The sequence below is a fragment of the Taeniopygia guttata genome, chromosome 4A (assembly GCF_048771995.1).
Source record: "Taeniopygia guttata chromosome 4A, bTaeGut7.mat, whole genome shotgun sequence".
NCBI classification, from domain to species: domain Eukaryota; kingdom Metazoa; phylum Chordata; class Aves; order Passeriformes; family Estrildidae; genus Taeniopygia; species Taeniopygia guttata.
The window spans coordinates 9,490,211-9,517,794 of NC_133029.1; the positions used below are offsets into that span (position 1 = coordinate 9,490,211).

At 43.1% G+C, this 27,584-nt stretch overlaps 1 protein-coding gene across 6 annotated transcripts in view; it reads left to right on the forward strand.

The window, feature by feature from the left end:
- GRIA3 (glutamate ionotropic receptor AMPA type subunit 3) overlaps nucleotides 1-27,584 on the forward strand; it is a 145,117-nt gene that overhangs the window by 95,754 nt on the left and 21,779 nt on the right. For all 6 annotated transcript variants that reach the window (XR_012055996.1, XM_041716163.2, XM_041716164.2 and 3 more), the window contains exons 11-13: nucleotides 5,858-6,234; nucleotides 13,083-13,281; nucleotides 27,262-27,509. Coding sequence is in view for 5 of the 6 variants with exons in the window: in XM_041716163.2 (XP_041572097.1) it covers nucleotides 5,858-6,234; nucleotides 13,083-13,281; nucleotides 27,262-27,509 (824 nt within the window). In the remaining variant the exon portion in view is untranslated. The remainder of the gene's footprint in view (nucleotides 1-5,857; nucleotides 6,235-13,082; nucleotides 13,282-27,261; nucleotides 27,510-27,584) is intronic.

Below are 27,584 nucleotides of genomic sequence, written 5' to 3' on the forward strand. Positions count from 1 at the left end.
TCTGGTTTTGCAAGGGGCTATGCCAATGCACTTGGTTGCAGAGGGGTGGCAGCCCTGGAGGCAGGGAATTCTGCCTGAGCAGATATTCCCAAAATCTTTGCTTCAGGCAGGAGAACCCAGCAGTCTTGTTGGAGAGGGAATATCAGAGCTTTGTAGTCTGTTAGTAATTTTTAAATGTTAGTGATAGTAATAGTAATGATAATTGTAATACTAATTAATAATAATAATGAAATTTGGTATAAAAGGAAATTTATTTGATTTTTCATAAATCAAAAAGTGTCAGTTCAGGCTGGAAAAAAACCCTTAATTTTGTGCTTTCACTCTGATGGCATGAAAATAAAACTCTTCTTTCTACCAGATACCCATTCAAGCACTGGTATGGGTAGTAGTTTCTCTTTTTAAACTAAGAGAAATTTCCAAAGAAAAATGGAAATGTTCAATACAAATAGAAAATAGGTAAAAGCTTTTTTCCTGGATATTTCAGAAGGGAAGTAGCTAAATCATTCTTAGTCCAGGAGACTGAATTGCTATTTAAATCTAACCAGCAGAGCAATCCAGCAAGGCAAGTGCTGTCCTGCAGTGACCCACGGGCTGAGGACGTGCCCTTGGCTGGGGCTGAGGAGCAGCAGCACCTCCCTCGGCCCCTGTGCTCGGGGCTTTGTACCCACCAGCTGCTGAGCACTAGACAGTCGTCTTTTCTCTTCTTTGGGGTCAGCCTCTTTCTGTAGGCTTTTATTTCTTCTTCCCCTTTTAAAGCAGGCTGCTGTTCTTCCTTCCCTGTTCAGCCAGGGGAAGCCATCCCTCGCCGGGCCTGATGCTTTTCACAGCGCTGAGGCTAATTGACACTAGTTTTAACACAGATCTTAATTGTAACTACAAATGGTTTGGGAATGAAAAGAGCAGACAGACCTTACAGCCTTTAAAACTCTGCTCAGGTTGAAACAAGCCTTTATAAAAACCTCTCAATATGTAAAATAGCACAAAGGAATGAAGCAGGAATGTAAAGGACAGGCAGTCCCTGGAACACAACAGCCTCTGCAGTCTGTCAGAGCGGGACGCCGACACATCTCCCTGCCTTGAGCAGAGTATCCCACCCCGTGTGGGGCTGGCCTCTCTGGCTCTGCCAGCAGCATGGAGAGATACTAAAGATGGCACACACAGCCTTTGAATCATAGCAGAGAGGCAGACTAATTTGATTCCTACTTTTCCTTAAATCTCCCCCATGCTTTTAGTCTGTGGCAGAGCCTGACTGTGCCATGAGTGGGTGAAGCTTGTCCTTTGCTCCTCACTCCTGGTTTCTGCAGGGGGAAGCCTGGGTCCAGGTCCCCAAGCTAGTGAGCTGCCCAGCTGTGTGATGCTGCTGCCCTGCAGCTCAGACAGACCCTTGTCCTGTGCACATGCACAGATGTGGGGGCCCTGGCCAGGCTGAGCTGTGGTGGGGAACAGGACCCCAGCCCTGGCACAGAGCCACGCTGCCATGGTCCTGGATTTGGCTGACCTGAGTCCAAGCTCACATATGTCCACAGCCCCAAAAGCAGATGTACCCTTTATATCTCCGTCTGTGAATGGCAGGAGTGTGTCAGAATGAGCTGTGGGCATCCACAGAAATCACAAATGGACTTAAGCGTGACAAACTGTGGCAGACAGGGCCAGCTGCCATTGTAACACCTTAATACCTTTTTACACTGCTCAGCTAGTGCACATTAAGGCTTCAGTGCAGCATGTTGCTAGTCAGGTATGACCTGTTGGCTTTAAGTAAGTGTGAGCTAATGCGTTAAAACCACATTGCCCCCATGATCTGGCCTCTCAACAACACCCTGAATATCCGTGGGGACATTGAACTGCCTTTACAAAGGTAGCTCTTACCAGCTGATGCCACAGGTGATGTGTTGCTCTGTCTGATGCTCTTTTCTGGCACCTAGAAACCTCAGACTGTGCTGAGAAGTGTTAAACCATGCTCTGAGACAGTCACCACTGCAGTGCAGTCTCTTCTGGTGCCCCTGTGAACCTGTATTCAGCACTTTTGGGGTGCTCAGAGGTTTGGCTGCCGATGGAAGTCAGTCAGTGTCCCTCTGCTCCAGTCTGCACAGAGTTGGGGTGCTGCCTGGCTTCCCATCACACAAAGTGACTGCAGTCCAGACCCACTTTTTGAAAAGTGACCCTCAAGCAAAGAAGGTATTTAGTTCTGCAAGCAGGAGTGACCCAAAGCCTGTGCAGGCAGGAGCACAGCCCAGATCTCTCACTGTCACTAGTGCACAGCTTTGAACTTGAGAGTCATCAGCAGGTCTGTAAGCAGAAGAATCCCATTCCTCCTTTTGGATTACAGAGGTGGAACATCTTAACGTTTTTCATTCTCCATGTAGAAGGGTATTTCCATTTGCTATTTTTTTTCACCCTCCCCATAAGAGTCTGGAGGTTTGCAGCTCCCTGGGGTCATCTTTGAGCAGAGTGGGCAGTGCCTCTGTGCTGCCTATCCTCTCTAAATCCATCCCTCCCACACTAGCAGGCAAAGACAGAACAAGCCTCAGAGGAATCCATGACATTTCTCGCCCGGCTCAAATGCAGTGAAGATGATGTTTGAAACACCATTAGTCATGAGTGATTAGCAAAGCTCAGTTGTTGAGGTTCTTAAACCCCTCTCCAGTTCTTTACGAAGAAGGGCATGTTTGTGGTTGTGTTCTTTTTAATCAAGCTCAATTTGTATGGGTTTTGCTTATCTGCAGCCATAACAGGGAGGGAAATTCTCAACAGTGCTGCAGTTATTAATGATCCTTTAGGGTGCTTAGAGCTCTCCATAAGCTCTCCATTTCAAATACTGTATCTCAAAATAAATAAGCAAAGAGAGAACTGTTTTTTAACCTCCCTAGTGCAGCTAATATTCAGGGAAGTGGTGAGCAACCAGATTTGGGTTGGATTGTAGCTGGTCAATCAGTGCCCTGCTTTCCCAAGACCCAGTGTGGCCATTCTTGTTCCCTCTGCAGAAACCATTTGTTCACTAAAGGATGAGGGTGGTTTTTGGTATTTCCAATACAGTGAATGCCTTTGGTAGGGATGGTAGGAAAGCAGGAAGACTGAGATGTATCAGTAAAATTAGTATTTGTATCCCTTAATATTATAATGCAGTTTGAAATTATTTAAAAAGAAATCTGCCCTGTATGATATGAACATGATAACAATCAGGGCTTTAACAAGTGATTTGTCTGTGCTTCAGCATCAGCTTCATCCCCCACAGGAACATCCTGCATGAACTCAGCTGTGCATGAAGGAGATACAGACCTTATTGCATGCTGCATCAGCACTTAGGAAGAGTTCCACCATGTCTACTTTAGCAATTAAAATATTACTTTGGGAGAATTAAAATTCTCCAAGTCCATGAAAATGCTTCAGAAACTAAATGTTCTTACAGCTGAAGAACCTTTCCCTCCCTTGACAGGGTGTTCCAAGGCTGGCAGTCCATGTGCAGAAGTGTCTGGTGGGAAGGCACCTGCCTCCCACCTAAGCTTCACTTCACATGGAGCCATTGCTAAGTCTCCACAGGGGTCCTGATCCATTAAGCTTGCTCTAATAAAGATTAATTTGTAAGTACCTCATTAGTTCCACAGGAAGTACAGTGGCATGGTCAAAGTGCTCAGTCTTCCAGCTGGCTGTGGACTCTGACTACATTTAAAACTGATATTCTGTGTGAATCTCACCCTGACTGCAGACATCTGGTATTTAACAAGGAGCTCAACAAGCAGCAGCTATAAGAGAAATATATGTTTTATGGGAATTCCTCAGTGAACAAGTTCCAGCATCTTGCAAAGATGTTATTACCTCACTCTATCCATATCCTCCCCTCCAGTCTCTCCATTAGTTAGGTGATGAACACATTCATCTGCAAAGCCAGTAAACATCCAAGCATCCAAAGGCATTTTCAGTTTTTATATTCAAGCCACATTCAGCTAAATTTTTGCAGTAAGTGGCCACAAATCAGCCGAGGTTTTCTCCTTGATGAAAGGGCCGCTCAAGGGGAAAGGCAGTGTCCCAGCACACATGGCTGTCAAAAGGGACTGAGCAGGGCTGTCAGAGGGGACACCCAGGGCCATGATTTCCAAGTGCTTTCCTTACATGCACAGGCATGGTTTTGTCAGATTATTCCAAGCAGTGAACTTGTGCTGCACACACCTTGTAGTTGCACATGCTGGTGTGAACTGTCGAGAGATATTCTTGGGTGGCTGGAGCAAACCTTGGGGTTGTGTGTGCAGAGGGGTGCCCTGCAGAGAGGGGCAGCTGTGGGGAGGGCCAGCCCCCATCTGACAAGGCTGTCACTGGCCTTGCTCTGCAAACCCTGAGCAGTGCTCCAGGATGGCTGCACGGTGCTGCTGAGCACAGCAGGCACCAAGCCCATGGTGCTCTGATCAGCTGGATGAGAAGCCGTTGCCATTTCTGCTTATCAAATGTAAAACCCAAACCAAGAGCCAGGAGGAGGAGCAAACCAGATATGAATGACAGTCACGTACATCACCATCAGATTTACATAGAGGCATATTCAATTATTTTATGGCGCAGATTTTAATCGTATCTTATTAACATTTCCCATTAACTTTTATTCAAACTTCCACTTAATCAGGCTTTATTTTTCCACCAGAAAGAGATGCCTATTTACTAGTGGGGGAAAAAAAATCTGATTTTAAAAATGCACAGTGGTTTAGGTACTGATAAGTCAAGGTTTCCCTAAGAAACATTTTTCTTTCTGAAATTCTTAATTGCCAATGAAAGACCCTCTTCAAAAATAACAGTCAATAACATGAATAGTTAGGGTCTTTAAAATAGTGTATGCATATATTATAGACTCTCAGAATATTCTTCAAATGAAAAGGGCTCTTTTTTTAGCATTCCATTCCACTCTCATACAAGTACACCTGCTTGAGTGATTGGCTGGATCAAGGCTAGGGTATCTAAGTAGCATGACTTGAATCTTTGTAGCATAGAAATACAGGTGCAGTTAAATATGTTGAAAATCTATTCTGGAATGTTATTTTTAATCAGGAAACTAAGTAATTTGCTTTTACATGCCTGTCAACCCATGGAATCCAGCAAGGGTGTATAGGTTGAAGGGAAGGGTATGCATTCACCAGCACACAGGTGAATGATGAATGATGCAATAGATGCAATTGTGCTTCCAGGTGACTCAGCCCCAGAGCAGTCTGTTACAGGCCTGTAGAGCCAAAGGAGGGCATACATATACGTGGCACTGCATTCTCCTCAGATTATCCAGGCTATTTACTCCTCAGGGATTCAGAAATCTGTGTTAACTGTTCTTCAGTGACCACAGAAAGGGTGTGTTTGGTTCCTATCCCCCTTCTGTCCCTTACTGCAGTGGAGTTTTAAAGGAGCATACAAGTAGTAGCACTCATCAGATTACTTCTCATGGGTTCCTTTTAAAGATCTTGAACTAATCAGTAAGGCAAGAGAACATGCTGAAAGAATGGAAAAGAGAAAACTAAATAATAGCAAACACATAATTTGTCTAAAGTCTTCAAGACAAATGGGTGGTTACAGACTATTACTAAAAAATGACATTGTGTTGGTTGGCAGCTCACTGTCCAGTTTGTGTAGTGTTTATTCATCCATTTTAATTTAATTGAAATATTAAGTCATTAGCTGCTGTCATTAGCCCCTTACACAGATTTGATTGTAATTTTACTTGTTAATAATTTTCTGTTAATATCATGTAGTCCTTAAATTCAGAAACTGCAAAATAGGCTGCAAAGAATTTATTTCCACTCACTCTTGTAATTTATCATCTGATTCATTAGCCTGAGATTCTAGTTTGTGATTCTGTTGTGTCTGACTCTGGTTTGTTTTCCCTTTTCAGAGAGCAGATATAGCTGTTGCCCCCCTCACCATAACACTGGTGCGAGAAGAAGTCATAGACTTTTCCAAACCCTTTATGAGCCTGGGCATCTCCATCATGATCAAGAAGCCTCAGAAATCTAAACCGGGCGTGTTCTCTTTCCTGGATCCTTTGGCTTATGAAATTTGGATGTGTATAGTCTTTGCTTACATTGGCGTCAGCGTAGTTCTTTTCCTAGTCAGCAGATTCAGCCCTTATGAGTGGCACTTGGAAGACAACACTGAAGAACCACGTGACCCTCAGAATCCTCCTGACCCTCCAAATGAGTTTGGAATATTTAACAGCCTTTGGTTTTCCCTGGGTGCCTTTATGCAGCAAGGATGCGATATTTCTCCAAGGTTTGTTCCATATCACTCCATCACCTTTTTGCATTTTATGGTCATTTTCTGATGCCATGGTGCATATATGTTGCTTTCTCAAATTTCTTTTTAATTCCAAATTTTTTTTATTTTGACATTTCCATTCAATATTCAGCATCCTCATCAAGCCACCATGCTTGCTAACATTCACCTCCAGAGTAAGTAGCATTGCTTATAATGCCATTTATGCATTTCTGCCAAACTTATATTCACCATGTTGAGGCTGTAAAATGCATAGGGTTTTCTGTTTTCAGCAATGCTTGGAGGGCTACCGTGTTTTTGCTGCATATCTCATTTTACGGTCATCTCCTTGGTGCATATTACACATTCTGTTTTGCAAAATAAGATTTATTTTTAAAAGTCACATGCAACAGCACTTTAAAGCATCTCCACTCCCATCAAGGCTCCTGCTAGTCTTTTTACTTTCTTTTGAGCCTAATTTCTCCAGTTTTGTTCTTCTTGAACTATCCTTTCATCCTTCTGCTTACCAGCATTTTGCACACATTCGTGTCTCCAGATGTACTGTGCTACTGTCCTCTCTGTGTGTTGTTATTTCAGTCCAGTCTAATCTGTTGTCCCTCTTTTCATAGTCAATATGGTCTAATAAGCATTGCCGGTTTCCATAAAGATTTTTCTTATTCATGAAGATGTTCTTTCTGGATAAGGCTGTAGTAAAGTATGATTTATATTAGTACCAATTTTAACAGAGAGCACTGCTATTAACTGTTGTAGAATTATATTTTTTTTAAATAGAATTATTTTAAAAACCAGATAAAAGTTGTGAAACTCCCTCTAATTGAGCAATGCATACCACAAGTTTTTATTTAATAACATCTATCATGTTTCTGCATTTACACTGGTAAAATACTTTGTTATAAGCAGTAAAATTATCTCATTTCTTAGTGATGGAGCAATGATTTTGTGTGTTATGACAATAATTTAATAACCAGTTTCCAGCCATTTTATTTATTAAAAATACCTGCTGAGACAAACAGAATGCAGTTTTCCATTTAAGAAAGTTGCTATTTAGAGGAAGAGTAAGATCTTTTCCCTAAGTACTGACATTCAAAATGCACCTTGTTGATCTCCAGGTTGCCTTTTTCAATACCTGAATCATTGAAAAGGTGTTGGGTTTTCCTGGTCCATATAGCATTAGGAGTCTTGAGTTACCTCGCTGAAGCACGGGACAAAATTTCTGTGAAGTTTCTTGGGAAGGATCATGTGTTTGTCTGTTAGAGTACAATAATCATCCTATAAATGTGTGTTTGTTCGTTTCCCCAGTTCTGGTGTCTGGGTGTGCTGCTCCCTGTGCACTGACAGCTGTTGGCCTCCTCTCCCTGTTTGCACTCCCAGTTTCTGCCTTATGCCTCAAACCTGCACTGACTCTTTGCCCCAGTGCTTGCTGTTAACGGGGATGAGGAGTGATAACATTTAAATTGCTGTTGACCATGTGTGTGCCCAATGTAAAGGACCGGGAAATAAGCACTGGGACATCACATGGAAAGCTGCAGGCATCGCGCTGTTTCCGCTAGGTCTGGTTATTGACAGTTAAATAAAAGTGCATAGGATTTTTGGGAAGCTCTCATGTGACTCTTTGGCATGGTCAGCCATTTACCTTATATAACAACTGGAACACACTTGTTCTTTTTTTCAATACAACCACAATAAGTGCCTTGGAAATACCTACCAAAGGAAAAAAAAAAAAAAAAAAAAAAAAAGGGAGAGACACAGCAGTATATCTATTTATTTTATCTGTCCATTAGAAGCTATTAGCTCAGTATTAATATATGGCTCTCATTTGAAGATGTTGTCCAGTTATTTTGTTATCTTCCATGATAACATTCCAGGCAGTTACATGCATTGTTACAGGAAAAAAAAGAGAAATGTAATACTTTGGTTTAAATTCCAGAAACACTGTTCCTTTGACTGATATGTTGATTTAGGTTGATTAAAATGTCCAATTTCTTTTACATGGAAGGGACTATTCCCAAGTTCTATTCTTAATCCATGTCTTTGTAAGGTTACACCATTCACAGTACATTGACTATATGAATGTTTCATACTATTTTATTGCCACTAAAAGGGGCTTCATTCTTCCATTGTGAGTTTTGTCTGAATAAATTTCTTATATGAGAGCGTACAGCAGTCGTAGAGAGATGCCGACAAGCAGTCTGGAGAGATCACTTTTGTACTTGCTGATAAAGGCTCTTTCAGCTGCCTTTGTGTGGAACAGCTGTGACATCTAATGACTAGTTAGATCTATCCTCGGTGAGTATGCTGTGTGGATATTCCAGAGGATATATCCCTATACTCTCCTCTCTGTATTTAATAGGAGTCATCTAAACAGAATCAGAGAGCAGCCAAAGGCTGGGGGTTAGTGCATCCCTTAATGTAATCATTTATTTCAGCAGTTTTGTTCTGCTATCAAAGGCTGCTGTGTTTTCTGCATAGTGAGCTAAAGCATTGAAAATTCACTTTTGAGGGATGAAAAGTAGATTATTAAACTTGCTTTTATGTAAGATGCGTAGAGCAAATGGAACCAGGAAAAAAACAGAGTCAAATTCGTAACACTGTTCTGAGCGAAAGTATCTTTGAAATCTCTATGAGAGCATGTATTTTCATTTTGCTCTTTATTGATGTGGAAATAAAAGGCTAGATTAATTAATTGCTGATGGAAAAAGACAGGGGGTTATCAAAAACTATCTCAAGGCTGGTCATTTGGAGGGGGTATTTCTAGGTCCCTGCTTTCACAGCAGAAGACTCAAGAGACTCCTATTAAAGGCCATGGGAATGTCTTTGTGGGATTTTCACAGTAGCAATGAGAGGGTAACCTGACATTCCTGAACCTCCCACTGCCAGTCCTGTGCTGGAGCATCTCAAGCCACGCTTCAGATGCCGTGTGTGCCCATTGTGTCCCTGAGGGCTGGCTGGGCGTGCCAGCAGAGGGCTGGCCCAGAGCCTGGGGGTACCCAAGCCGTGCTCAGGATATCCAGGGGCTAGGTGAACCCTAGCACAGGTGTTCAGGGATATTTGTCAGCATAACAACTGGATATATTGATCCAAGCAGCCCAATTAAAAATGGAGTAGTGTGAGAAGCTTATCTGTAATATAGGAAATCAAGTATCTTTTATGGCCTTGAGCAGAAACAAAATCCAAACTATTTTCATAAATGAAGTTTTGTTTGACTGTATTATATGTATTGTTCTCCTGGAAACTGAATGTGAATTTGAATGTTTAATTTGTTTTTTCTCTTGTTACTAATTTGCTCTCATTTGACTCCATGCTTCCTTTTAAATTTCCTCTCAAGGTATGCACTCTTCCTGTTTACTTGCTTTTGAAATCACCATCTGACTTTGTTTTGACAATTGAGTTATAATCCTGTTGTTCCAGATCTGTGTTGCTCCTCTCATTTGTTAGCACTCTTAATTCACTTTAAAATAATGCCATACAAATTGAGGTGATTTGGGAAACTATATTAAGCTAAAGCATTAATTGATTGTTTTTAATTACATTATTGCACATGTGGACAGGTATGGCTTGCATGAGAAACAGTGGTGCTGGTACTAAAAGCTTGATTGAGTTTTCTATAATTATTATCTGAGTAATAGAAAAACATTTCTGTGGTTCACAGTATAAACCAAACAGCACTCTGATTACCAGCCCAGTGTACCTGTACTAACCCTTTTTCTCCTGTATCCCTCTACACCAGCCCCTGCAGTGGGTATAAGGAGTCTTCGTGTGAGCAGATGGATGGGGGAAACTGGGGTTCTTTGGTCAAGGAGGCTGCCAGGCCATGCTTGTCCATGTTCTTGTTCTTCCTCTCTCTGTTTGTCTTTCCTTCAGTGTCAACTTTGTGGTTTATTTGATTTTTCTTTTGCCTCATCCTGTGACACCAAGTGACAGCTATGTCAGCCCAGACTGCTCCATAGTAGCTGCTGTTTAATCCTTCTTTCTGTGCTCACTGGAAGACTCTGGGAGAAACAACTCTAGTGACATCCAGTTTTCTTTGAAGTGACCTCAATTCTTCTGAGAACAGCCCTGGTCCCCATCTAGCAAGACCCCTCTCTTGCACGTAGGACCCTCAGGGAAGGGCCTTTTTGTCAAGGGATCCCCCAGTTCCCATCTTCTCCTGCCTCTCAGGTGGTCTTTGTCCTGTGTCTGTCTGACTTTGTTCCTGCAGATTGCCAGACCCCTGGGATGAGGTATTTTTACCTTTCTCAGTGTGTAGGATGCTGTCTGAACATGCAGCCTGGCACAAAACCTTTTATTGTTGTAGCAATAGGAGCTTGAGGTTTCACTGGTTTGGAAAACACTTACCTTCTGCACATCTCCATCCTAGCAACCCATCTGTCCTACCAACAGAAGGGGCAGCTACCAATGCAAGTAAGAGATTTCCTATGGGAAAATGTAGGGAAAATGAACATTTTATTCCCAATGCTTCCACTGAATTTATCAGAACACACTGATAAGTCTTTGTTTCATCTCCCTATTTCAAGACCTACCTTAAAGCAAGAGGGCCATGGGAACCTGGATACTCCAGATAGAGCTTGTCCTGCAGTAGGGAAGTGGATGTTTCATCTGCTGGACCTGCTAGCCAAACCCCTCCTCAGTCTGGCTCTGAAATTGTCCACATCACTGCAAGGAGGAGAAGTTCAACTCCAGGTCTTCTCTGAAGATGGAAAGTGTGTAGTGAAGAAAGGAGCTAAAGGAGAATGAATTTCACCTGATGTAGCCATCTGAAAGCAACAGACTGTGGTTTTTAGCGAGGCATCTTTGTTCCCTCCGAAGTTATGAGACAGATGGACAACTTTAGATTTATCCAACACTACAGCAAGTGAGATAAATATCTTTCTGAGGGTGTCAGGCTCTTTTTCTCTGCTGGCTCCAAAGGAAGCTTTATGTGACAAGTTCAGCAGGTGCTGATTTGTAATTGGAGAAAATTGTGTCAGCCCAAGTTAGAGGGTATAAAGCTTTACCAAATAGCTAAAGCCAAGACCCTACCTGTTAAGGAAGCTGGACAAAAAGGCCTGCAGCCATTGGTACAGTCCCACTCACACGATACCTACAAAGAATGCAGAGTAAGGTAGATAGATTCCTTGACTGCAGGCATTATTCTGTATATATATTGCTGCAAATTCCCTTTGCAGCAACTCAGTAGCCTTGTGTTAGTGAGCACAATGGCTGCACAGCCCATGCTGAAACTTGGAAGCCTCTCACCCTCTTGGGAGGCCATCAAGACAGGCAAGAAGGCCGCCTCCACTTGTGGGTGATCTGGTGGATGTGTGCCTACTCTGGGGAACCAGCCTTCATCTGCCCTCTCAGTGGGAGCTGCTGCTTTAGCTCCTTGGGCAGAAGAGAGTGGAGAACAGTGGTGCTTCACCTTTCTCCACATTCCTCTCACATATTCCAAATTGACCTCTCTGTTTTTTGTTTTGGTGATTTTTTTCTTTGTTATGATTTTTAATGTTGGATGGATATGTTTTTTTATTTCTTTTTTCTTTTTTTTATTTTTAATAATTTAATGTCATTTTTTTTAATGGCTCAAGCAATCTCAGGCTCTGGCCAAGACTGGGTAGTTTACCAGCAAACTCCCCTGTGTGGGTGGGGTTGGGGACACATCATGAGACTTTTGGTTTTTGCCTGTCTCCATCTGTTGGTAGGACAACTTGTACCCACTGTCTGGGGATGGCACTGAGGGGCTTGAAGGAAACAAATGAACAGGTAAGAGTTTTCTATTTCTTCTCTTTGCACAAACTGAGGACTACAGCACCCAGGTTCCACAGATGTGTCTGAGATTGATTCTTCCTCCATTGGGATCAGCAGAGCTAAGGGAAAACATGAAATAGCTTTGTCTCAGCAGTTGAAATGATTCTTGGTCAACCTGCTGTATTTGAAGAACAAGCAATGTACATGGCAGTGAAATTCCCCACCCAGCTGAGTGATCTTCAGCCTAGATCAAATACTTTGAGGCTATTCAGTTGCTGTAAAGCATCAAGAGCTCTTGCTGACAAGATCCAAACCTTCTGACCATTAGGCATTTTGCAATTATGTGTTGCAAATAGGTTTTTTATTAAGTCCATATGGAATCCCTTTAAAAAAACAAAAACCAAAGACTGCAACAAAAACTAAACACAGGGATTTTTTTTTATTTCCTTCTCTGTTGCTCTGGTGCTTATAAAGCAGGGATATGCTTGACTTGAAACAGTGCAACATGCAAATTTTAATTAACATAAAACATAAACCAAACCAGCCTCTCTTCTCACTTCAATATGCAGATTCACTTTGTAATTCCTGCTAGGTTGTGATGAGAGAAGGATACTGGATCATTTTTGGTACAGTCTTTTGCATGTTTACTCAGATTTTTGCAGTTTACTGTATGTTACATTTTGGGAGTGGATACAGTAAAAATTGCATTTGTGTCCTCTGAGCTGGGCAAAGGAACATGCATATCCCAGCATGTCCAGCACAGGGAAAGGCTGGGCACGCAGAGACAACAGAAATCTTCTGGGAAAAGCCTTTTCCAACAAAGGGTTTGCGGAAGTCAGGAGAGCTTATTCCTCTCCCCAAATGAATTCTCTCTTAATTTACTGTTCTTGTTTTCACTGAAAGACTACAAAAAGGGTTGCACTAGGTAAGACCAGGTGTACACTGATTTTTCACTCCTGCTCCTGAGGGAGGTTATCAGGAGCTGGCTCACAGACCAGCTGTTCAGAGATACCTGGAAGATCTGGACAAAAGGGTTGTGCATGTGAATTTCTCTTCAGCGAAGGAAAAAAAAAATCAAGGATTGTCTTCAAAGCAATTTAATGATTTGTGTTTTTCCATAGATCTCTCTCAGGGCGAATTGTCGGAGGAGTGTGGTGGTTCTTCACTCTCATCATTATCTCTTCCTACACTGCTAATCTCGCTGCCTTCCTTACGGTGGAAAGGATGGTTTCACCCATAGAGAGTGCAGAGGACCTGGCTAAACAAACTGAAATAGCCTATGGCACTTTGGATTCAGGCTCAACCAAAGAATTCTTTAGAGTAAGTCTGTTAAATCTCCTTTAAGTGCCTAGTTTATGGGTTTCAGTTGTTTGATTGTACACAGCTGTAATAGCCATCCTATGCTTTGTGCAATCAGGACAGGCCTGAGTGCAGATTTTAATATCAAAAGGCATTTTACCAGAAATGGGTGGTTTTGCTTAACCTGAATCATCTCAAGATGGAACACCCAACCTCTGCTGTGATGAGAAGGGTTTTGTAACACCAGTTTCAGAGCTTTGGTCTGACAAGCAATAATGCAGTGGTTGGCACAATATTTAGCAGAGAAAACTCTTGCAAGGAGCGATGCTCTTGACCTACTTGCTGTGCGTGCCCAGCTGGCAGCCAGTAATGCCATCCGACGTCGTGCTCACTTGCCAGAATGAAGGGGGAGGGGAGGCCTATGTGCTGCTCATTCCTGGTGGAGCATTGATTGCTGCCATTGTTGTGTCTTCATTGCTCACCAGTGTCTGGCTGTGCCTGTATCTGACAGTTGGGTAAAAATTTTGTACCCCAGAACTCTGGTTGTTTTTCACCTTGGTTAGGGAGGTGCAGGCTTTGCAACATTTGGGGGTAGAAGCAGGTACACACGTTTATTTGAGATCATCCTTCCTTTCTCCCCTTGCCAAGTCACAGGCTGAACTGCAGACAGTTTGATGAGAGGTATTAGGAACTCTAAATATGATCTCAGTCCACTTTTATATCTCTGAAAACGTCATCCTGAGAAGCTCTTATTTCTTTCCAAGGGTGAACTGGAATGCTCAGGCCTTTCAGGGAGCTCTTGGTTCTCTCTCAGCAGTGCCAATCAGATGCCATTCATACCAACATTTTTTTTGTATAGAAGAGTGGCCAGTGCTGCAGGACTAATTACTGCTGTCATGCATACTGGCCAGGTGCAAGCAGGAGGGAGGAGGGAGACAAAAAAACCCTTGCTGCTGTAGGCTGATGAAATACTGAGGGCTCCTTGGAGAAATACCCAGGGCTCCTTGAATGTACTTAAAATTTCAATACATGGCATAGACATCTGATGTAAACCTGAAAGGGAATGCAAAGTATTTTATGAAGCTTTTGCACTCTGCCTGTAATGTCTTTATATTAATAGAGATACTCAGTTGTTTGTATTTAACTGTGGCAGCAGGTACATTACAGCAGCTTCTGTTTGTTTTAAAATCCTATGAAATAAACACTGACCTTGTAAGGATGGCATTAGTGTATAAAAATTTTTATTCTGCTTAATTATCAGCCTAAGGCAGTATTATGTCTACAACAAAAATGAGTTGAGTGAACCTGTCAAAAGAGGTAGCACAACTTGTTCAGAAATATTGGTGCTGTTTATGGTTACTATACTGATCTTAGGGGGGAAATGCTTTCTTTTGACTACCTTGTTACAGTTCATATAGAAAAAGGGATTGTATGGGGATATTCCTTCAATTCCTTAATAGTTTGACACAACAAGGAAACCCCTTCTCAAGGAGAGATCAAAGGAATGAGTGTTTCATGTGAAAGGATACAAAGTCTGGTAAATGTATGAAAGCTTTGTTGTGCTGCTAATAATCTTGAGATGAGCTGTGTCTCCCTGCTGGTGCTGGGAAAAGCAGGGTTGTAAATGAGCTGATCTGTCAGGAGCTGCCAGCTCCATCAGGCCAGGACAGGAGTTGGATGGGGATGGACAAGAGCAGAGCCCCAGCAGTGTGGAGCAAGGCTGTATGGGCCCAGTGGGAACACGAATGAGCCTTAAGTGTGCTTCTCTCTCTCTGGCATTCTCAAGGAACACAACATAATTCAGTTGTATTAACTTTTGCAGAGTAATTAATTTGAATAGAGTGATGCATCCATGAAAGTGTTGTAATTAGAGTCTTCTTCAGTTGATTTGAAAAGGGCAAAAGCTTTGCCTTAGAAGAAATGCGTATGTTCACATAAATACTTCATTGTACAGTCTTTATCAGTGACTTAATAAGATGGTAAAGGTGGCTGAACCTTTAAATAACTTGGAGGACTCTTGCTTTCCGAGATCCTGTAGCACAGACTGCACCTCTCTGTGTTCTAGGGTACTTGTTCTCCCTTGGCATCTCTTTCCACTCTGCTACCAAAAGCATCAGTGGATGTGACAGTGCTCTGAATTGGAAAAAGCCATGAGTTCTTTCGAGTACAGGGTAATGCTTATCCCCTGTGTAAGGAAAATATCCTTCACCTATTTTCCCCCAGCATTTTGCTAGTTTAAACAGCAGTTAGCTGAGTGGCTCATGATCATTTACTCAGTAAGAGGGGAGTAACTTGGCTTTATCGCTGGGTCATGGCTTCACACAGGAGGTTCAGGACAGTCCCTCCAAGATCCTGTTAGGAAGCTGGTATAGCTATATCTCTTTCTAGAGCTGTATGGCTAAAATGTTTCTCCAAGATTCTAGTCAGATCCTGATCTTTATCACTGCTGTTGGTCAGTGGAAGGTACCAGACTGACAGTAGAAAGGAAAAATTGCCTCCTGATGAATCATAAAGGGATGACATGTAAGTCAGCTTCAGATCCCCACCATCTTGTCTGCATGTGCTAGAAGGAGCTCCTCCAGGTCATGGCTCCCTTCTGCCAGCCCCATTTCCAGACAGAATCACTTTTGAAGGTTTTTTTTTACTGTGTGAATACCTGAAACTGGACTGATACCAGCCTCTCAGTTCAGATGAACAGATGGCAATGACTTTGAGCCACTTCAGACCTGGGCAGACTCCAGCTCATGACCTATTTTCCAGTCTTGGCGGTTTCCCTAAACACGGCAGTGTCTCCTGGGCAGAGGCTCTCCCAGCTATGGGGGTTAAGCTGGATACACCACTGCTGCCTGAGGCTTGCAGAGTGGCTGCTTTGGTGTGACACTGCCCTCACAGTCCCATCCCTGCTCTCACAGTCCCAACCCTGCTCTCACAGTGCCAGCCAGAGCTGGTATGTTATAGCAGTTTCACAACAGACACTGTTTACACTCCTCACTTGTTGGTGATTCTCTGCATAAGGGCGTTTGTCCTCCCAGTATATCTAAGATTCAGAGGAAGCTCTCTGTATTCTCATGGTTTTTGCTTGTTTCTGCTCAGAAACATCTTACATTTTGAGCTAATTAGCTTATAAAAGTGTTTAAATGGCAATCAATAGATTATATCAATTCCCTTTTGGCTTTCAAAGGGCACTCATCCATTTTGAAAAGGAAAAGAAAGAACCTCTCCTGAGATATTTATTAACACATGGACTCAGATTAAGGACTCCAAAATTCCTCTTTCTCTTTCTTGAAGGTTGGTGAAGGCTTGTATGAGAAAGAAGTTTCAAATCCCTAAGCTACTTTTAAGGGTCTATCTGTTAGAATTAACATCTTCTAATACATTCAATTAAAGTTTCAGCATATCTGAGCAGCTTACCAAATCAATATAATACTATTTAATCCAAATTTAGCACTGAGCCTAAGTATAATACCACACTCTAATACTTCACCTCCAATATGCATATATTCAAAAGGCATGACCTTTACAATCAGTCTGTGATTCTTGTCTAAACTTAGCTGTATTTAAACTTCAGCAGAAGCAGGACATGTTTGTAGACATTTAGAAATATAAATTGCCCTTGAATTTATGGTTGTTTCTTTTAAATGATAGCAGATATTTCTGTTAAGAGGCTTCTGCAAAATACCTTGACAAGTATATCTTTGATCATCAACAAGCACAGCTGACCTGCTAGTACACTTCACTGAGGACTTACGTAGTTAATCACTGTTCACAAAATTAAGGAAAAAAGAAGATCTCCAATTAATCTTACTTTATTGTAGAAAGTTTTCTTTGTATGTTTCTCAGCACAAGTTTAAGGATGTCCCTGACCAAACAACTCAGCTACTGAGTGGCTCTCCCATGCCTCAGGTGGAATTTCTTGCCCTGAAGTCAGCTCCTGATTTTTCCTCCTGGAAATGTCATTAATTGCCAGATCTGTTAGGAATTTCAGTAGAAAGGCAGAAGATCATTTGAGCATGATGGTTGTTCCAGTTTTTACAGTTGGTTTTCCTCAAAAAGTGATTCTTTGCAAACCAAGTTCAGATGTGAGTCCTTTCTGGACTTTGTCTATACATAAAACATGTATAAACCCACAGTTTTTAAGACACAGGAAGTCATGCTAAGGATGGGCCCTTAAGATATTCACCATTTTGAAACTATTCTGAAATCAGAATCATTCAGCACGAAAGATAGAAAATATGAGATGCACTGGCAAGAGGCTTTGCATTTCTGGTTGCCCATACTGAGGAGAGGTTCTTTGACATGCAAACAGCTACCAGAAAAAGCAGTAAGTGGGAAGGGGACTGGTGAGGTATCTCTTGAAAAGAAACTTGAAGTACCAAATTGTTTAGCTGGTAAAACTAAAGGCAACATAAAAAACAATTTATTGGAAAGCAAAGAAAAAAACACCAGGCAGATAAACACCAAAAAACAAAATGAACGTTTATATGAAAGAACAGTGAAAGACCAAACTCCAAAATACTCTTGAAATTAAAAGAAAACATTCCTTTAACCCATCAAAAGGATTTAGAAATACCTTCAGCTAAAAGCACAGGAGGTAACTCAGAGCTCCCCTCCTGTTCAGTAGAGCCTTCTGTTGGGCTGTGATGGCACCCGTGGGTCCCTCCTGGCTCGAAAGAGCCAAGTGCCACTTGCCCCCCAGCTGGCAGCGTGCAGAGGGGCTCCCCATGCAGGTGCCTCTGACAGTGGCAGGCAAGGCTAATGCCAGTCAGGCAGCCAAGGAGGAGCACAGCTCCATGGCAGAGCCTCCGGAGAGCGCAGGAATTATGACCGTAATGCGTTCGGAAGCACCAGTGTGTTACACCCCATTATAAATTAAAGAGTTCATTGCTTTCCTCTGATGATAAGGTTGTGTGAAGACAAGAGGGAAATAAATTCCACGAGCAAGCAGTTTAGGTAAAGAGAAGCCTTGGGTTATACACCCCTAGCTGCCATATGATTTTTATGCATTCTGTGCAATCAAACGATACTGAGATCATCATTAGAGGCTATTAAAAACACCATTGTGAACTCTGTGCATGCAGCACTAAGGGTTTCATCTGTAGTTAAACTCTTTGATTTTTAATTTCAAAAGTTCTTCTGCTAGTGAAGATGAAGGACTTGTTTCTAGCACTGCCATCATACAAATGCTTTCCTTTTGCCTTAGGATAAAACTATGATTAGCAGTTTGGAGCTTTCTGTGTTCTTGACATTGAGCTAAACAACACAGTCATCATAACAAATTCCTGACAAAAATATTGAAGTGTGATTGTATTTATGAGCTTTAAAGAATAGAACATCACAGAAAAGTAGTAGCTTCAAAGATGAGTTTTATAGATCTGAGATACGCAATGTGGCAGTGGTTAATCATAAAAAGTCCTGTAGTTTAACTGTTTTTAAACACAGAAGGTGTGAAAATTTTATTCACCTATATATTTTCTCTCTCTTCCCCTGTTTGATATAGGTGGGAGCATGTACAAATATTAAAAGGTGAATGCATGGTTGCAGAGAGATCAGAGCCTCTCCATTGCATGGATGATACATGGTCTGCTGCTGGGGTTCATTTAATCTCTTGAACCTCCTTTCTGCCACATGGCCAACAGGCAGTTTTAAAGGCAACAGGAAATCAAATGTGACATAATTACAAAAGAAATGGTTTCCCATGAAGTGATCTAATGTCTTTAGGCCTACAGATTGGAGAGGAAAATGTATCCTTACAGGAACTAAAATTAACAGCTCATCCATCATCTACTTCTTGGAAAAGAAGCATTTGAACGGAGCTGGGCTTAAGGTGGCTGAACCATTTTATTAATTTCAGCAGGCAAGCCAACATTTAGAAAAACTTCCAGTCAACACTTAGTAACAAATATTTGAATAAAGCTCTCCATTATCTTCAATAACAGATGGCATTTGTCTATCAGCTCTTGTGTTTGTGGTTTAGGCTTTCCAGCTCACCTCTGTCTCCATACCACCCAGCAGTCACCTTCTGTAAGAGCAGGGCTGTGGGACCAGGTAGTGAGAGGGACTGAAGCCCGTGGGAAGCCAGACACAGAGGGGCTGCAGCCCATGGGAAGCAGGACACAGAGGGGCTGCAGCCCATGGGAAGCAGGACACAGAGGGGCTGCAGCCCATGGGAAGCAGGACACAGAGGGGCTGCAGCCCATGGGAAGCCAGACACAGCAGCTCACAGTGGGTTAACACTATAACTGTGTCTGTACCACAGAGGCAAAGCAGAGAGTGCCTGGGGGGAAAATCACTTGCTGTTTGAATGCTCTACTTTTTGGAGAGAAGCTCTATGATAATGATAATGACATTGCCCAAGACAGCGAGGACCCTGGTTTTTCAAGTCTCTACTACTTTATGTAATGCTGCTGTGTCACACTAGTACATGCTTATTAGAGATTCATTTAAAATACATGGGTGCTGATAAATGACTCACAGCACTGCTACTGTTACTTTTGCATAATTAGAAAATACATGAAGGTTTAGAAACTCTAATGATGTGAATATGAAACATCCTCTCTTGCAGTCCACTGGGATTTCTCCATCATTGCCTGTATATTGGCCTTTTCTGTCTGGAACTGAAAACTCATTAGACCTGACAGCATTCAGATCATGTGCTGGAAATGCCATTCTCTATTAATTTATTGCAGGCCAAATCCAGAGCAGGGCTGGTTGTGCTGCTCAGTTGCCCAGACAAGACAACTCTGCTGAATATGTCACTGCTGGAAAGATGCCCCTTAGCCTGAAGGCTGACGTAAGCCTCCCTCCAGCCAGCTCGAGTGTGTGCTGCTCCTGCTCCCCAGACAGACAGACAGACAGATAGACAGACAGGCTTACCCAGCACATCCCTGGTATGTGCCACCCAGCCCTGTCACCCCCCCAGCACTGCTTCCTCGGGCTAAGCGCTGGCTGTGTCCCTGAGTCACAGAGGATTTACAAAGGCAGCTTGTCTCTGGTAAAGACTTTCATTTTAATTTCCCAATCAGCATTGCAACAAGGAGGAGTAAAGGCAGCAACAAAGTGAGGAGATGAATATAGTCTGAAGTTCAGTGTTGTGCCAGGAAGGGACGTCGTAAAATCTTGATTTACATTCTGCTGCTCAGACTGTTACTGACATGTCAGCAGCGTCTGCTTGCAGCTGGAGTGACTCTGCTTGTCTGTGTGAGCAGAGCTCGCTGCAGAAGAGCTGCCTGTTAAAAAGCAGCTACAACACATCACCTGCCAGCTGCCAAAGGTCACTCTTTGAAAAGGACCATAATACACAGGGAGAAAGTCTCAAAACACACCTCCTAAAATATTGTATTATATCTGTAAGACACTTCCTTTTATGATCAGGCCACTGTCTGTGTCAGGTGTGGAAAAACTAATGATGCTGAAGCCTTGAGGGGCTTTATTAAGATGCTTCCCCAGCTGTTTGAGTGGGCACACTGCTGTGGACTGTCCTTCCCCACCATGACCACCTCCACCGGCCTCGTGCTGGATTCCCCATCCCTCAGCCCCGTGCAGGGGTAGTCTGCATCTTGACATAGAGGATTCTAAAGAAAAACAGCAGTCCAGGGGTTTGCAGGCCTGATCCTTCTGCTCTCTGGGCTCTGCTTGCCCCATCTGGGAAAGAAAATGCCATTTCTAAAGCATAAGTTATCATTTGAGCAATAAACCAACATGACAGTGTCTCCCATCATATGCTTGGCTGCAAAATATTATTAGTCACAGGTCACCCTTTCCTTTATGTGTGTGCATACACTCTCAAAGATTTGTGTGTTCCTACAAGCATACAGACTAGTTTGCATGTGCATACTTGAACCTTGCTTTTCTATGGCATGCCACAAATTCATAAACCGTGGGTAGAGATTGGTAGATTTGGGGTTTGGCCTTGCTGGAAGAGAAATGCCCTGACCTACTTTCTTCTGCCGAGAATGTAATAAAAGCAAGAGGTTCATGTAATGATGGGATTGATTTTTCTGTCCATATAGGTAAGTAAATTGCTGGCATCACAAGTTATCTGTGGCTAAAAGCTGTGACATTGATCTATTAGACTCTGCCCTATGACCTTCAGTAAATGACATCTCTGCTTTCGTGTCCTCACTGGGGAGAGGGGACTAATGGTGCCCTCTGGCCTTCATGAGACCTATTTTTACCTTCTCAGTAAAGAGCCTGGAAATCTCAGGCAGAGGGACCTTACTAATAGTATTTATCATGTTCTTATGTAGCATCGTCATTAGGCTGGCCTCCATGTGCTCCAGGGCTGAGATTAGGCTGAGGGCTCCCACCAGTGCCCCTCACTCCCCCCAAGAGGCAGCTGGGCCAGGGATGACCCAACATCAGGCTTGGGAGGAGTGGAAAGGCATCCAGTCAAAGCCATATCCAAACAGCAAACACAGTGGTGCCACTCCATTGCAATTTGCCAAATTAGAAGTTTAGTTAAGCAACTGCCTAAACCCCGTGGATGTCAGTGGGGCCCAAGCCAGGCAGCAGCAGCAGTACCAAGGCAGTCTCTTGGCAGTTTTTTCATTCCTGTCTAGTAACTTGCTTTTAAATGGTTCATAAGCTCCTGGACTCATCAGCTGCTGCAGAAGAGCTAATTGCACACGTGGAGGAAAAGCAATGAGTGATGATAATGAAGCTACAGTTCACACTCAACTGCCCAAGTTCATTCCAGTGAGGTGTGCATCTCTACAAAGCGAGCTGTGATCTGTATAAAGGTAGCATGTATTACTCTGATTAAATACCTGCACTGATTTTAGTACGGACCGTTGTGTTTTGTATCAGCAACATCTGTCTGACTTAAGGGCTGTAAATGTCCCTTGTTAAGGAGCTGTAATGTAGTCATAGGGCCTGTGCAGCAGAGGAGAGTGGTAAGTCTGCTGCTCTAGGACCTTTGTTGGTGTCTCTGCCTACCTTATGTGTGTGCTGCAGTCAGGATGCTCCACGTGCTTCTTTATTTTGCTACACTTTGTTTATCACTCTTAATTTTGAAGGCAGAGGTAAAAAATTAACATCAGTATAATCCAAAATTTCTTAAAGTACAAAAAAGAGTTATACAGTTATAAAATAGATAACTGGATTTTTAAAATAATATTTGAGGAAATTTAGCTCATGACTGGCTGACCAACAGCTCTCACCTATAGGAGAACAATTTGAGCTTAGCTGCTGGGAAATCAGTTCCTGGTCCCTGTCATAAGAAATTAAGGACCATTTTAGTCATTTTTAATAAAATATCCCAGCAGGCTGCACAAGGCGACATTTTGAAGACCTTCAGGTTGTGGAGGAGGTGGTAGGGAGAGTTAAACGTTCTAAATTAGGTAAAGGACATCTCTGTAACATACTTTAACTAGAAAGGAGAAGCCTTGCTTCCTTCAAACACAACAGCTTCACCCCTACTCAGTAGTGGAGGAGGTGACACAATGTCACTTTTAGCAGAAGTGTGAGACAGATGTCTGCAAAGGGGGAAGGGAATTCAGTCACTGGGAGGAGGCTTCATATTTTAGAGCTAAATTTAACCAATGTCAAGGAATTGCCCAAGGTGTGCTGAGGTTTGCTAGGTATCTCTAGGTGATTTGGAATGTACAAAAGTGAAACCAAGGTCTAGCTCAGCTGGAACCACGTTTGTGGTTGCTGGATTGAAGAAATTGCTGCATCTGAGAGGCAAACTTGCCTCCTTCCCATGCCTGTGTCACTCACCCAGCCCTGACTGGCCACGCTTTTGGATGCTGCCACACACTCTGGCTGATTTTTCATTTCATTGCTGGAGTCAACCACACAGCAAAACTAGTAGAATTAGAATGAAAGACAGTGTTAAAATTGTGGACTGATGGAATTGACGTCTCCTTTTCAAATGAATGCATTGCTACCCAGAAGCAACGTGTATTTAGGTGCCAATTAGTAACGGGCCAAGTGAAGTGAGTCCTTGGCACGAGAGCTGCTGGCCCTGCTGACATGGAAGGGAGCTGTCTGCACCCTTGGCTGTAGTGTTTGTGGCTCATATTTCTGCATAAACATATCCAAATAAAGAAAAAAAAAAAAAAGCCAGCATTATTGACAAAGCAAAGGCCAGTTCTATTTATATCTGCAGTAAGGCTGCGATAATGAAGACGCTTTAATGTGTCTCAGGGCCTAGATGAAACACTGAAAATGTTTCTTTTAAGAAAAAAATTATAATAATATCCCCTTGAAATCCCAAGGAAATGTGTGTGGTGGACTTCTGGAGAGCAATATCAAAGAAATAGGAGTTGCAGAGCATAGGGAGTTACTACAGTTATGGGCTTTGAATTGGTTTAAATCTTTGCTTTTAAGTTTTTTTTTTACTAAGGATCTCTTTAAAAGTAACACTTTATTGACAGGGAGAATGTTTTACTGCCACTGAACTCTAGCAACAGTGCAGATCTGTCAGACCTTGCCTTACTTAGGAGTGTAAATCCTTTCTCTGTGGTTGCTTCTGCTGTCTGGCCCCTTTTATGTGTGTCAGACTCCTAGGGGGGCTGGGAGAGGCAGTGTGAATGTCTGCAGAGGGGGACAGATGGGTAAGAATGTTCTTTCAACACAGAATTTGGAGCTTTATAGTTAGAAAAGACATTTTTCTTTTATGAAAGTCTTTTAGGGGCTTCTGGGAAGGTTGGGGTTTGTGGAGGCAATTGGAAAAATGGAAAAAAATATTTACTAAAAATACCATCTGTCATTTCATCCTGTTGCATCTTTGACCAGCTTTAATCAACTGGTTGTTTCACAGCATTGAGCAGGTTTAAAATATGGCTCTAGGAGCAGCAAACACCCTTGAGCACTTGAGCATTGCTGAGCACGTGTGCAGGTGTCACAGCTCATCTGCTGCCACTGTCCCTTTCTCCAAGAAGCCTCATCATAGGTAATTACTTTCACCTTCTTATGAATTTGGGTGATGCTGCAAAAATCAGCACTCACCAAGCAGGACTCGTTGGCCAGAGCTCATCACATCCTTGGCCCTCTCTCTCAGAACCCCTGGGATCCTCAGCCAGACTGTGCTCCAAACACATGCCTGATGCTTTTTTAGGGTAACCTTTCCAGGTCAACACGTGCTTTGTTTCTAGCTTCAATTTTTGTCTACTTCTACTAGATCAGATTGCTGTTCTTATTTAGTTAATTTGATAATAACAAGATATTTTGAAAATCCCACTTGCCAGAAGAAGAGGTGGGCAATGACCATATAGAAATGGCAACTGATTTTTAACTACATCATCCAGAAGAGTTAAGTGAAGGCAACAGACTGTAAAGCTTAGGCTAATTGTTGAAGTTGAAAAAAGATCAGGTTTTCAGTTATAGAATTTGGTTTTCTGAAGCATGAATGATGATATTCACCCTTTGCCCTTGGAGCAGGGAACATGCTTTGTGGACCATGTGCAGCCCTGTGCATGCTGCTGGCACTCACCAGATAACTGTGATTATTGACAATGCACAGATGCACTGGCCACTGCTTTCAGGTAGTCAGGTGGAAAAAGTATGAAAGAACTTATGACAGACAGGTATTCACGTGTGAGCTAAAAGACTGAAAGGAAAAGAAACTCTGGTTTATCTGGGTAATTAAAGGCACACTCTGCAGAGGAAAACAAGCAAAAGCACATGCAGTGCATGCACAATTTGGAAGGTGCACAACCTCAGCTTGCTGAGAGGTATAAAGAGTAAAGATGGTTTTCTACCTTCTTTTTGTCCCTTGGATGCCTATTTGCAAATATAAATGGCCAGGTGTGTTTGCATTATTTATATTAGAAGAAGAGAACCTTGAAGCTAAGACATGCCAGGATTGCCACTGCTCCTGCAGGCTCCGTGTTGGCCATCCAGGCTGTTTGATGTTCCCTTATGCCCAAGAGAGCTGCCCAAGAAGGGCTGGCAGGCTGGCCAGGGCAGTGCCTGGGACACTGCCTGCACTGCCACCTGCATGGGGGCACAGCTGCCACTGCTCACAGCTGCCCTGCTGCCCACAGGGCACACCACCTCCCAGCACTTCTGGTATCCCTGGAATCCCCACAGCCCCTCTGGCAGGTTCCTGGGAGCCATGCAATGCCCTGGGCAGCTCCCAGCAGGGAAGGAGATGAGGAAATGCCCACATCCATTAAGTGGGTTGTTGGAAAAGCAGGAGCACGAAGTGTGCCCGCAGAGGGCACCTCGAGCAGGCAGTGATTAAGTGGCTATCAGGGTGTTCTGGCTGCCAGCCCATGGGTCCCTGGCCCTGAGCCCCAGTGAGATTCGCTCCTTGGGCAGGATCCATGGTCCTGCAGTCAGCTGAGGCTTAGCACTCCCTGCAGGGGCTGAACTGCCACATTCCCCACTCAAATTCAGAGCCACCATCCTCATCTCAGGCTATTCAGTGTTTGCTGTTTCACGGGAAGATCAGGAAAATACAGATTCCTTCTTTCAACTTGTAAGGACCAGTTCAGACCCCAATTACATCCTTTTTTGTCCCGATGCTGGGCAAACAAAGCTGTACTGCCCCTCTTTAGCTAGGAGATGCTCTCTCTGACTTGTTTTTCACACCCACCACCCAGCCAGCCCCTCTTGTAACTGGGCTATATTGTTGTCTCTCTGATTTCCCCTTGTCAGATGGGCTGATTTTAATTGGTTTGCATTTTCAGTTGTTTTTCAGTTCATCAGGAAGGATAAAATAAAATCCTGCCCTCTGTGCTCCTCTCTATCCACTGTAGCAGCACCAGCTGAGCATGTTAATCTGAGGAGCAGTGCAGGCAGGGCTTACTCCCTGTGAAGTGTTTGGAGGCTGCTTGTTAAGCATTACATTATTCAAAATGCATTAAATTATCCTGAGTAAAGAGGAAGCATATCTCGATCATCAAGCTGATGGACATTAGCAGTCTTCCACCACAAGTTTGCTAAATTTGAACTAGATTTAGCTACTGTCTGCTTCACTCCTGTTCTGCAAGGAAAGCTTTGGACAGGGAACTGGCAAGAAATATGAGGCATAAATTCAAGGTACCCACAACTTGGCCTTATATAAAGCCTTGGGATTTCTAGACTTTGGAGAAATGCAGTTGGCATTACTGCCTTGTGTTGACCAAGCAGGAAAGTTTAACTGGGAGTCCAGGATACAAATTCTTGACAGTCTGGAGGTGGCTTTGAGATCTGAGGGTGGCTTAAATGTTACTGGTGGGGAAGAGCGAGAAGGGGAAGTAACACATTTCTCGACATTTCAAGGTTTCCAAAGCTTGTATGCTGAGCTAGAGACTGTTAGTGTTTGCTCAGGCTCAAAACAGGGAAATCAGGAAAAAATATAGATGGGTGACAAGCAGTTAACCAGCGATTTTTTCAGCTTATTGCTAATATTTGTATTTGCTGTCTTTTAGGAAAATAGGAAACCGAATTCTGAGCATTTGACTATTGATTCATAAAAGATTTTTTAATTACTATTTATACCTCTTGTTTGAGCATCTCTGTTGGCAGCCACTAGAATGTCCTGGTCTCCTGTATCATGGACCTGCCATTGCCACTGTGACAAACACACTCCTGCCTTGCTGAAACTTGTAATAAGCAAATGCCAGCCCTTCCTAGCTGCAGTTAGTCTAAAAAAAAAACAATGCTGAGGATTTGTGTGAAGAGGAGAGGCTCCTTTTGCATCTGTTGGCAATGATGGATGAGCTGGGATTTCCCATCTCCCTCTGGCTCGGTAGCAGAGCAGCACATGGGCGGATAAACCCAGCACAGAACAGGAGCTAAGGCTGGGATGGGCACACACCATTGCTCATTCCGAGGCTGCCAGCTACTCAGCGATCAGTAGAATAAATGTCTGAGATATGCTTCTCCCCCCAAGCATTTTTTTGTTTGGTGTTTGTTCAGGGGGCAATGTATCTCTCTCTGAGCTACCTTGACTTTTTTGATCTGTTAGCCTTAATCAGTTACAGGGTGTCATTACACCTCTAACCCAGCTAAGCCCAAGGAGCTCAGTCTTGCTAACATGACTCTTCCTTTCCCTCCTTTCTTCTCTCCCAGAGGTCAAAAATAGCTGTCTATGAGAAAATGTGGTCATACATGAAGTCGGCCGAGCCCTCGGTGTTCACCAAGACGACGGCGGACGGGGTGGCCCGGGTGAGGAAGTCCAAGGGGAAGTTTGCCTTCCTGCTGGAGTCCACGATGAACGAGTACATCGAGCAGCGCAAGCCCTGCGACACCATGAAAGTTGGAGGCAACCTGGATTCCAAGGGCTATGGTGTAGCAACCCCCAAAGGCTCAGCATTAAGGTGGGTGGAATAATATAACAATATCCATGTTGTTATAGTATTCCACCTACCCTGATGTATTGTGTTGTCATTTTC